Source organism: Macaca nemestrina, chromosome 4 (assembly GCF_043159975.1).
Source record: "Macaca nemestrina isolate mMacNem1 chromosome 4, mMacNem.hap1, whole genome shotgun sequence".
Taxonomy (NCBI): Eukaryota; Metazoa; Chordata; class Mammalia; order Primates; family Cercopithecidae; genus Macaca; species Macaca nemestrina.
This window is the reverse complement of record NC_092128.1, coordinates 117590246-117602820: the sequence shown is the minus strand read 5'-3', so window position 1 is coordinate 117602820 and position 12575 is coordinate 117590246. Positions and strand designations below refer to the sequence as shown.

At 48.8% G+C, this 12575-nt stretch overlaps 1 protein-coding gene across 11 annotated transcripts in view; it reads left to right on the top strand.

Annotated features, from left to right (window-relative positions):
- LOC105492346 (tensin 3) overlaps nucleotides 1-12575 on the top strand; it is a 308210-nt gene that overhangs the window by 274738 nt on the left and 20897 nt on the right. For all 11 annotated transcript variants that reach the window (XM_011759351.2, XM_011759360.2, XM_071095157.1 and 8 more), the window contains 4 exons: nucleotides 4685-4856; nucleotides 6082-6716; nucleotides 7380-7466; nucleotides 12408-12539. In XM_011759351.2, the coding sequence (XP_011757653.2) occupies nucleotides 4685-4856; nucleotides 6082-6716; nucleotides 7380-7466; nucleotides 12408-12539 (1026 nt within the window). The remainder of the gene's footprint in view (nucleotides 1-4684; nucleotides 4857-6081; nucleotides 6717-7379; nucleotides 7467-12407; nucleotides 12540-12575) is intronic.

Sequence of the window (12575 nt, the reverse complement as noted above, 5' to 3'; positions counted from 1 at the left end):
TTTGGTGAAATTCCCAGGCGCCATAGGAGTGCATTGAGGGCTTCTGAGTCATGGCATGGGGTCTTCTAGAGCCTTGAGGCACGGGGACCGTTAACAGGGATGTGAAGCACCAGATATTGCCCCCGTGGCTTTGTGGGGACCACTAAGAGCAATGTCAGTCATAGAAACAGGTACTGTGTGCTGTGCTGCGTTATGTGCTCCTCTCTTGTATGACTCTTTGAAAGCTCAACCAACCAACCATAAGGTGGGCATATTAAATTTGATTAATTAACATTTTTTTTATTCCAAAGTTCCGTGCTGCTCCTTGGCATGAGACCCTAGGAACTGATCAACCAACCGTCCACCTACTCCTCCCAACCAGACCCCTGAGCAGTATTTCCACGTCATGCTCTGAACTTCTCCCTCTAACCTCTAAGCCTTTACTAGTTCATTCATTAATTCATAATGTGAATGACCTGGAGCTCCTACGGGTGCCAGCCCAGTGCTGGGGATACAGAGGTGAATGGCAGGGGTGGCCCCTGCCCCATAAGCAAAGAACCCATGAGGTGGTTGTGTCAGATGCCACCCATCCTTCCCAAAGGCCATCCATCAAATGCCACTTGCTCCAGGAAGCCTTCAGACGAAGCTCCCTCCAGATTAAGCAGGTCTCCCTGTGGGTCCTCCTGCAGCTCAAAAGCTGTACCTCACATGCTCCTCCATGCAGTAGTAATTTGCACATGGTCTCATCTAGCTGACACAAGCAGGACACGCAGGCACTCCCTGTTTTGCTTTTGTTTCTCTCTTCCGTTCTCCCGCTGGTCTAGGCCATGTTAGTGGAAAACTGGTGCCCAGTAAAGACATTTTATTTTTTTTAGTTTTTATTTTTTGAGATGGAGTTTTGCTGTCTCGCCCAGGCTGGAGTGCAGTGGCACGATCTCAGCTCACTGCAACCTCTGCCTCCCAGGTTCAAGCGATTCTCCTGCCTTAGCCTCCTGAGTAGCTGGGATTACAGGCATGCACCACCACACCCAGCTAATTTTTGTATTTTTAGAAGAGATGGGGTTTCACCATGTTGGCCAGGATGGTCTTGAACTTCTGACCTCAGTTGATCCCCCTGCCTCGCCTCCCAAAGTGCTGGGATTATAGGCATGACCCACCTCACCCAGCCCCAGTAAAGACATTTTAAATGGAAAAGAAATACAGACAAACATAAATGGAGATAAGTAATCTTAGTACTGGGAATAGAAGTGAGGGTGCAGAGGGATGATTTTAAACCCCATGCATCTTTGTTTTTATATCCCAGCTTTCATAGAAAGAAATAATAAATTCACCAAACACTTATTTTAGAACATTTCCTGTGGGCCATACTGGGAGGAGGGGCAGTCAGTCACATAACTGCATCTGTTCTACAGATTTACAGGTTAGTCATAGCAGGAGACATGCACATGCATTCATGACACAGACTGAGCATTTGCTAGGCCTGGCCTTGAGATGGTCATGATATTTACAGTTGGGTGCAACAGACACACCATTCCCAAGGATCTTATAGTATGTTCATACAAACAAAACATTAGTACTGGGCTTTTCTGTAATGGAAACATTATTAAATGTTGAACACATCTGTGCAAAAATTGGTGTCCCATCCTTTCCCCCAAAATGGACAAGGCACTGTGTTTCAGACTTTGTATTTGATTTTCAGAAGTTTTACTATTAAGTGCTTGTGTTTAGTTTTCTTTTTATTTATCCTCCTTAAGTTTTTTGTTTGTTTGTTTTGTTTTTTAACTTGTGGTTTGATTTCTTGAGTCTTTTGGGAAATTCTCAGTATGTTTATTTTCCAATATTGCCTCTGCCTCATTCAATTTCTCCACCACTTCTTGGACTTCAATTATACATATGTTAGAATTTTTAAGAATCATATCTCATGTCTCACCGTCTTTTGTGTATTTCTTATTCTTGTTCCTCTTTGTGTTTCAGACTGCATATTTTCTTCCTATTTTTCTCCCAGTTCACTCACAATTTCTTCTGCTGTGTTTAGTCTGCTGATAAAATCATGAACTGAATGCTTAATTTCATTTATTTTGTTTTAGAGTTCTAGATTTTCTGTTTGCATATATACATATATATGTGTGTGTGTGTGTACATATATATGTTCTAGAGTACATGTGCACAATGTGCAAGTTTGTTACATATGTATACATGTGCCATGTTGGTGTGATGCACCTATTAACTCTCCACTTACATTAGGTATTTCTTTTAATGCTATCCCTCCCCACTCCCCGCAGAATGGCGATCATTAAAAAGTCAGGAAACAATAGGTGCTGGAGAGGATGCGGAGAAATAGGAACACTTTTACACTGTTGGTGGGAGTGTAAACTAGTTCAACCATTATTGAAGACAGTCAGGTGATTCCTCAAGGATCTAGAACTAGAAATACCATTTGACCCAGTGATCCTATTACTGCGTATATACCCAAAGGACTATAGATCATGCTACTATAAAGACACATGTACACGTGTGCTTATTGCAGCACTATTCACAACAGCAAAGACTTGGAACCAACCCAAATTTCCATCAATGATAGACTGGATTAAGGAAATGTGGCACATATACACCATGAAATACTATGCAGCCATAAAAAAGGGATGAGCTCATGTCCTTTGTAGGGACATGGATGAAGCTGGAAACCATCATTCTGAGCAAACTATTGCAAGGACAGAAAACCAAACACAGGGCGGGGAACATTATTTGATTATTCTTAATGGACTTCAGTTCTTTGATGAAATTCTCTTTGCTTCTGGTTTTTTAAACATTCTGTTCAGTTATTTTAATATCTGTGGCTTTTAACATCAATTTTTGAACCAGCTGTGGGTGTTTTTTCTGTGTGTGGGGTGGTGACAGTCTCGGTTTTCATTTGTCATGTTTCCTGCCATTGATGATCAGTTTTTTAAAATTAAATATTTGATACTGTATTTTTAAAGTACAAAGTCAGGCTCTGGGTGGGGGAGGCATGTTCTTCAGAGAAGATATAATTTTTCTTACAGGCTACTTAGTCAGATCCAGTCATGGTCCTCTTGTTTCTAGTTTGTAGCCCTTCAGGGGTCTTACCTTGAAACCTTGTGGTGTTTGCAAAGGCCCCTCTTCCTAGGTACATCTTGAACTGCTGTTTTTGGTTACTTAGCATCTGCTAAGACACTGCCACAATCCCTGCTGATCTTTTTAGCTTCATAGCAGCTGGCTTTGTCTTGGTTACTGGGCATTGGGCCCTGCACCTCTGCCACTTAGGACTCAGAAATGCCTTGAGGGGAAACGTGCTCAGAGTGTTTGACTCTGTCTCTGCAGTCCTCATTTTTCTGAGACCTTGGCACTTCCAGAACTGGCTGCCTTGGTAGCTCTGAACTCAAAACTTTATCTCCCCAGAACAGTGTGATCACCATTGCTAGTTTGCGTGTGGCCCCTATACCACATGCATCCAAATGTGTCAATGTCTGAGAAGGAAAAATGGCCATGGATGGCCTGCTCCCTTCCCTGGAGGTTTTGGCCCAGTGAGCCCTGGCTGCCTTGGGAGATCTGAATGGGTTCAAACTATTGTTGTTAGTATTTTGTGTAGCTTTCGTAATTGTCCTCAGTGGAAGTGTAATTCCTGCATTGTAGCTGAAAATTAACGTGCTCTTTGTAGTACTGGCTTTGAGCTGTTGCAGCTGATGTGGCAATCTTTGATAGATAAGGGTTTACAGAATGAGTTGTAGGGAAAACAGCATCATTTGGAAATCTCTAAATTTCAATACCCTCTCCAGGAGATGAATAATACGGACTTTTTTTCTACGTTAATGTTCTCTTACAATCCTCACTTGTTTTGAAACAGAAAACAAAATGACCGGTATTTCTAATAATATTATTTTACTGACTGTGGTAGATTTATCCATTTCTTGAAGCCTGGTTTAAAAAAAGAAAAAAAAAGGCAAGGTGTTTTAAATATCCAGAAATAATGCAGCTACTGGGCGAGAGGAATGTGCCTGGGCTCAGGCATGGGACACAAGCAGGTTTGCATTCTGGCCCACCTGCGAGGGCGGCCTCTGCGCCCCATGGTGTGGCCTGTGCAGCAGCGAGGTTGACCTGGAAAGCACCAGCATGGGTTTCTGCCCTCATAGCGCTCAATGTCGATGGCCCAGTTACCAGCTGGGGACCAAAGGAAGGTGGAGGACACCTAGGCCGCCTGGCTGCTGCAGGGCCTGCACTTATGGTCTTTATGGGGAGAAGTCGCCTGCTGGTTTGCAGAGGAAAGGCCATGCTGATTCTAAAGTGAGGTGCAGCCTAGATCATGGGGTGGAGAGGGGGACCCCCCTTTGTGGGGGACGGGGCTGGAAGGACCAGCCCAGGGGGCCCAATGTGTGTCTCCCCACATGACTGAAGGGATGCCAGTGCTGACCAGCTCGTGGTAATGGGCTGGACACTGTGTGGCGGACTGAGTTAGGTCACTTTATTTTTGGGAACAGTGATGGGTGAGAATAAACCCATGCTTGGGGTCACAGGGCTGGCCGCCTCCTCCAGCCTATTACGGGTAGTGATGTCATGTTCAGTATGGCCATGGATGATAGAAAGTCTCAAAGTCAACACTGTCTCTTGTGGAACATGCAAAAGTGGCAGAGATTATGACTTCTCCAGTCCTACAACTGAGGTCTCTCTGCTTTCTGTGTTCCCGCTACAGAACCACGAGGCTGCCCTGAGACGCTCAGTCACACTGTGGGGATGTCAGAGAGCCCCATCGGACCCAAATCCATGATGCTCCGGGCCGACGCGCCCTCAACGCCCTCCTTTCAGCAGGCTTTTGCTTCTTCCTGCACCGTTTCCAGCAACAGCCCCGGGCAGAGGAGAGAGGGGTAAGAAGATGGATCTTTAAACTTGGCACAACCTCCCCAAAGACACAGAATGCTGAGAGGCGTGTGGGACCAGTGGGGGCTTGCTCTTCAGAGAAGCTGAAGCTAGACCAGGCAGGGATTGGCCTGAAGATGGGGCGGGGCAGGGGACCAGGGCTGTGTGGTGACATATGAAAAAATATAGGGACATACAGGAAATAGAGGAAAAATCAGTCTTAGAAGGATTCTGGTTAACAGAAAGACCGGGGGGTGGGAGGGGGTGGGTATTAACAGGAAAAAATGGCCTATTTCTGCTTCAGAAAGATACTGCCCCTGAGGAAATTCATATGTGAGACCATTCCTCTTGCTCAGAATAGGAATAAGTTTCTGTATGCTTTTTTGTATGGACACATAGCTCCCTATTTAACTTTTTAAATTCTACCTCCGTTCTCCTTAAAATAAAAGAGGAGCCCTCATCTAAGGACATTATACATAGACTCTGTACCCATGAGTGTTCCATTGTTAGTGAAATATGTGTGTGACGTGGTGTGGTTTTAGCTGTCTTTCCATACTCATAAGTGGGTGGTAATTTCCAGTAGTCTTTGTCGTATCCGTTAATCAGCTGGTTCATCTAGCAAGCATGGATCGAGGACTGATGGTGTGTCTGGCAGATAAAGGACATGGGGCAGAAGGATCATGCTGCGAGGAGGAGGGGACCTGCAGTGAACCAGTGGCTCCACTGCAGGGGATGAATGTGGGTGGCATCCCTGCCTAGTGCTGTGGGACAAGACGGGAGGGCATTTCTATTCCCGAGGGCACATGTGTATGTGGCCGTAGGTGCTGGGCAAGGGCTGGGAAAAGGCTTCCCAATGGGTACACAGCTGAGCTGCGTGTTAAAGGAAGAAAGGGCCTTGACCCGGTGAAGATGCAGGAGGGAATGCGCAGGAGGGAAGGCGCAGGGGCCGAGGGAGCAGCATTCTGTGCATGTGGAGGCCTTCGTGGGGTGGCTCCCCTGGGTGCCCTCATGCGGGCTGCAGCATCTGGGCATGAAGTGGGGGCTTGAAAGGCAGGCAGCATGAGCTCAGAGAGGGCCTTAGTGTACATAGTTTGGAAAATCCCTCCTGTGCTGCCTGGAGGGCCTCAGCACCCACTTCCCCATCCCTGTCTTCCCATGTGGGTGACGCTTGCTGTTCTTTAGGTGTCTCTTTGTACCTTACGTGCTGTCTTGGTCGGCTTGTCTTTTGGACAGCTCCTCTTCTGCAGAACGCCAGTGGGTGGAGAGCAGCCCCAAGCCCACGGTCTCCCTGCTGGGGAGCGGCCGGCCCACCGGAAGTCCCCTCAGTGCTGAGTTATCCGGTACCAGGAAGGACTCCCCAGTGCTGTCCTGCTTCCCGCCGTCAGAGCTCCAGGCTTCTTTCCACAGCCATGAGCTGTCCCTAGCAGAGCCACCGGACTCCCTGGCGCCCCCCAGCAGCCAGACCTTCCTGGGCTTCGGCGCCGCCCCAGTGGGAAGTGGCCTTCCGCCCGAGGAGGACCTGGGGGCCTTGCTGGCCAATTCTCATGGAGCATCACCGACCCCCGGCATCCCGCTGACAGCTACAGGGGCTGCCGACAATGGCTTCCTGTCCCACAACTTTCTCACGGTGGCGCCTGGACACAGCAGCCACCACAGTCCAGGCCTGCAGGGCCAGGGCGTGACCCTGCCCGGGCAGCCGCCCCTCCCTGAGAAGAAGCGGGCCTCGGAGGGGGATCGTTCTTTGGGCTCAGTCTCCCCTTCCTCCAGTGGCTTCTCCAGCCCGCACAGCGGGAGCACCATCAGTATCCCCTTCCCGAATGTCCTTCCGGACTTTTCCAAGGCTTCAGAGGTGGCCTCACCTCTGCCAGGTAGGTGTGTTTGCAGCGGGTGGGAGGGCCCCTCTGTCCATTCACTCAGGAAGGGAAGGGTTCAGACCTGCAGCTGAGCTGGCACATCTCTAGTGCTGGGCCGGGCACCTGGAGAGAAAATCCAGAGCCGTTGGGGTACTTTTCCATTTTCCTGGTCCAAAGCCAAGCACTGGCTCAGGCTTCTCATTCACTCTTCTTGGCTTCTGTGTTTGGCCACCTTGGATTCCTTCCAGTTGTAGAAAGTGCAGACATCTGCAGTGGTTCTATTTTCCGTTTCACTTGGGAACATGGCTTTTTGTAAATAACAAATTCCTTGTCAAATTAAATGAATTCATCCTAAACGCAATTATGAAATATTTCAAGTGTATAAGAAGCAATGTGGTCTATGGGTTAAACAACACCAACTTTGCCCTCTGTTTCCTTGCTGCCTTCCTATGTATTCTTAAAAATATATTGGAAAGGCCCAATCCAAGCATCCTGTTGTGTTGTTTTGTGTTATAAAGCTGTCACTGCCTCATCTATCTCAGTCATTTCAAAGGCAGGGTTCCCTTTCCTTAGAACATCCCTCGCTTGCTTGCCCTTGCCATGGGATTTGGACTTCTGGGATCACAGCAAGAAGAAAAGTGTCCATCATGGTCACTGTTTTTAAATTTTGCTTTACAGATAGTCCAGGTGATAAACTTGTGATTGTGAAATTTGTTCAAGACACTTCCAAGTTCTGGTACAAGGCGGATATTTCAAGAGAACAAGGTACGTGGGGAGGATGAGGGCCTCCCTGGGCATCTGCCATCCTGCCTGCTTCGCTGCCTTGTGTGAGGATGGGCCCCGCAGTGGGAACATCACGCAGCCGTGGCCTTGTTATGGATTGAGTTCGAGCAGGGCCCACACATTATTCCATGCCTCCTGGGGAAATGCTACAAACTTTACGTTTTTATAGGGAAACACTCACTACTAATGAGAGAGTTGGTGAGGAATGGGCCCCAGCCATGAGCATTCCAGCGTGTAGGGTGTAATTTCTGGCTGCTTGCACCAGCCAGTGGCTTACCAGTGATGCCAGCCCACAACTGCTGACTGTAAGGAGGAGACACACTCTCCTGCATCTCCATGAAACCACAGAGGACAGGGTGAGGAAGCAGGAGAGACACCCTGCTCTGAGAAGTCAGGGACTCTGTGTGTTCGTGAACACCTATATAAGCACTTAATAATGAGACCCGGTTGTGGACTTAACCGCATGCCTCACACACAAACCAGGCAGAGCATCTCTCTGCTTGTTATAGTGTCAGGCATTCTTTTTTAAATTTGAAATCGTTAATGTTAATTTTTGAGCAATAAATATTTGAATGTTTTGAGCATTACTTTTTACCGGAGCATGAATAGAAGAGATGTGGGAGAGGAAGGTTAGCAAGCTCTTCTGGGCATTCTTACTTGGAGGCAGCCCCTGGGCAATGAGCAGAATTCACAGGGTGCTTCCCTTGGCTGTGGAATGGATGCGTGTCTCAGCTGAGTGTACCTTCCTCTGGATACCTCATTTTGGCAGTGCATAGAGTTTGGATATACCTCAGAAGAGATGGTGTGTGACTGGCACGGCAGGGCGGGGCCATGGCTCCAGTGCCTGGAAGACAGAGTCAGGATTCCTAGGGACCAAAGTGAATCCCAGTGGTCTCCTGGTGGTGGCTGGAGTGAGAGAGGGAACGGGTTGGTTTAAGCTGGTGAGAAATGACAAGCTGCCCGCAGTCAGCAGGAGACCCACTTGGCTCCTCTGTGCCTCTTTATCTCAACTTCAGAAGAAAATAAAGCTCTCTCCTTATGAAGATGCCTCAGGAATGCCTAGAGATGAGTAGTTGAGTGGCAGAAAAATAGCACTGTCCAGCTCTCCACTGAAATTCTGCTATTCAGTTATGTAGATGATAGAAATGGTAAGAATGTGCATCTCTTCTGATCTCAAAGAAGCGATTGTCATTTTAAGTGGAAGAGAGAGAAAAAAAGCCCGTGGCCTGGAAAGACCTTCATTTCCCTGAATTGGCCTTTGTGAAATGCTGCCCACCATGGCCGAGGGCCCCTCTGTGGCCGGATGCTGTGTGCCTGTTGCCACCACCAAGGCCCTGCTTGTGTCTCAAGAATCCCAACGACAGTGGCCCCCAGTGCCTCGGCACCTCCTCCAGCTGGCCAGACTCAGAGGTGCCTATCCAGCACCATGGCCTAGGAGATTCTGCACGGACCCTTCCACTCTATTGGCGCCATCTTCTAGAGCAGGGTGATGTGTGGGGCTGGATGCCCCCTCCTCTTATCGTGCAATGTCATTGTAGCAGAGGGATCTGAAACAGACAGATTTGGGTTGGAGCGCACTGCTGGCTTAACTCAGCAGGGTAGCGAGGTTCGAGCCTGCCGTGGGGGGTTGCTGTGAGTGGTGCCATGTGGAAGGTACCTGCCCTTGCTGGCGCCTGGTAGATGCAGGATAAGTGGATGTGGATGTGCAGTACGTGTAGGGGCTGCTGTTGGCATGTGCCTGGTCTTCAGCACACATTGTAGAAGGTTTGCTGGGAGGACCGCATCTCAGGATGGCCAACATGTGCATTGAGTGTTAGTTTTTCCAGCTGTGCTCTAAAAGGATAACCTCCATTTTCTACATATTTTATATAGAAGACACCTGTGCAGACGAACCTTCTACTGCCTGTGTCAGAGTCTCCAAACAGCAGAAGGCTGCCCATGGGTGTCATTTATTTGGGTTTTAACTGTCAGATGTGCCTTTTTCTAGAAAAGCTGCAATGACATTTCAGGGTGATGCAGAAGGGAAAAAAACACCCAGATAGCCTCTTTGGGAGTGCAATTTGTCACATACTTAATTCCTTAAGGTTTCCTAAAGCTAACATAAAAATGCCTCAGGAGGATAAGAGGACCTTAATGTAAAATCAAAATTAAGTACTACCGTCCCAGTTGTACTTCTGGGGTGTTGCTTCTCCAGATGCTGTGAAATTACTCGTTGCAGGGTGAGACAGTGTGAGATGGTGAGAGTAGACTCGCTTGCCTCCCCTCTCCCCACCCCCATCTGCCAGTACCAGGGTGGAGCACGCAGCTACCGTGTGCAGTGTGTGGACGCTCATTTTTACAACTTCAGCACACCAGGCTCCTCAGCCCACTTTTGTTTGGAAAAACAACGGATCTAAAATTCTCCTCTTATTCCCATTGCCGGCGCAGGAGAGCACAGCCCCTTCGCACTCTTGCAGCCTGGCAGCTGGGGCTTCCCTTCCGGCCTGAGGAGAACTGGGCGGAGCAAAGCCTGCGTTCCCTCCACTGCCATCCACATGTGCCTAAGGTCTCAGTCCTGTAAGGCTTCTACACTTCATTTACCACAGGGAAGTAAAACCATGACTTACAAAAAGAAAAGCTCTGAGGTATATCACAGTTGAAACAAAATGTAAGCAATTTTTTGTCCTACTTGGGAAAAACAGAAAAAGTAGGCCTGGCACAGTGACTCACTCCTGTAATCCCAGCACTTAGGGAGGCTGAGGTGGGAGGATCACTTGAGCCCTGGAGTTTAAGACCAGCCTGGGCAACATAGTGAGACTGTCTCTACCAAAAATCTAAAAAAATTAGCTGGATGTGGTGGTGCACACTTGTAGTCCCAGCTACTCAGGAAGCTGAGGTGGGAGGATCGCTTGAGCCCAGGAGGTTGAGGCTGCGGTGAGCTATGATTGCGTCACTGCACTTCAGTCTGGGCAACAGAGCGAGAGAGACTGTCTCAAAAAAATAAAAATTAAAAATTGAAAAAAAGTAATGCACGTTTAGCCCTCAAGTTTATAGACTATGCTGTGAGAAAACATGCACCAGAATTCAGGGTTTATTCCCATGACCCTGCTCCAGGAGGTTGCCCCCCTCCCAGCCCTGGGTCCCTTGTGTGGGCGGCTACAGGCCTGGCTGGAGCTACCAGCAGTCTCGGGCATGCACGGTGAGCCTGCCTGTGTTTTCCTGCCCATCCGTCCCCCTGCGTGCAGTTTAGAAGCTCCTGCTTCATCCCCAGGGGCGTGTTGAGCTCCTCCCCCGTGACCTCATCCTGTACACAGGGCCACAGTGCAGAGCATTGACTAATGTGTAAAAGAAACCATTTGTTTCATCCTATGGCCAGACAGATTCCCTGGCTGTGGGTCCGGGCAGGCCTGGGGGCACGTGAGGGGCCTCTCTGGGAGAGCGCCATGGAGGTATTTACTGAGGCATGCCGGGGGCATCCCACCACTTATTGGTTCATGTTCTGTGCCCTGATCACTTCCAGACAGAGCCTTTGGCATTCCAGAAAGGCAGCATTTCCATGGCTGTAATTATAATCTTATACTCTAAATCCCCAGTTTTCCCCCTTTTGTAAAATAAACAGTAAATGCCTAGAAAAGAAATTCTGAGATATAGTCTAGTTATCAGGGAACACTCTGGCCTGTCTGAGCAGCATCAAGTTGAGGTTACTATTACCCTAACCTACTCCCTCTTCTTCCCATGTCATGAAGTGGGAAATGCCAGATTTTGGCCATTAAGGGGAGAGATTTTTTGAAGCAATGATTATGATTAGCTGAATGCCTACCAGCCTCACCAGGGAACCTGGGGGACCCACTGTGTGAGGCCCTGGATTGGCGGGCACATGGAGAACGTGTCCTCAGCCCCACCCAGGCTGGGCTCATTGGCCACATCAGCCATGGAGCCATGGGGTAGAGGGCCACTTCAGGCCAGGTTTTTGTTACTTTCTTGGTGAATCTTGGAATTTGTATCAAATTTTCAGTAACATTTTGGGTATGCCCTTTCTATCATCAGAAAGTGTAATTAGAAACTTCTTTCCTGGCCGGGTGCAGTGGCTCACACCTGTAATCCCAGCACTTTGGGAGGCCGAGGCGAGTGGATCACGAGGTCAGGAGATCGAGACCATCCTGACTAACGTGGTGAAACCCCGTCTCTACTAAAAATACAAAAAATTAGCCGGACGTGGCCGGCGCCTGTAGTCCCAGCTACTTGGGAGGCTGAGGCAGGAGAAATCGCTTGAACCCAGGAGGTGGAGGTTGCAGTGAGCCGAGACCACGCCACTGCACTCCAGCCTGGGCAACAGAGCAAGACTCCGTCTGAAAAAAAAAACCAAAAAAACAAAAAAAACCTTCTTTCCTTTTATGCTGTTGGAAGAGTCCATGTTCTAAAACCTTTAAGAAAAATGCCACAGGATGCAATGTCCAAGCAGCGGCAGGTGTGCTGCAACAGCTGCCCTCCCACTGCCTGTCTCTCCCCTTTGTGTATGTTTGGACCTGATCTTGTTACTTACTCAGCGTGAGCCTCGGTTTCCTGGGCTCTCAGGTGGGGACCATCATTTGGACATCACAGGTGTTGTGAGATTAACAAAAATCCTGTGTTTTTCCATGGGCAGCCCACAGGACAGTGCCCGGCACCTCAGTCTTAACTAAAGACGGGGATGTTCCTGTCCCTTCTGCCTCCTCAACAGGCAGGCCCACCCTTGAAACATACATGATACCACAGAGACCTCCCTGAGGGCCCCTCAACTGCATGGACATATTCTTCCAGCCAAGCAGGGGGATCCCGGCCAGGTCCCCACTGACCCAATTTGCAAAAAGAGTAAGGGGAAGAGGACCTGTCCCAAGGTTATGAGTGGGCATAGACCTTTGTCCACCCGGCAGACATTCTTGTCTTTCTCCTCCCTTTCTCCAGCTATCGCCATGTTGAAGGATAAGGAGCCAGGCTCATTCATCGTTCGAGATAGCCATTCCTTCCGAGGGGCCTATGGCCTGGCCATGAAGGTGGCCACACCCCCACCTTCAGTCCTGCAGCTGAACAAGAAAGGTAAGGTTACCACTCCCTATTGGTCTGTTCAGCTCA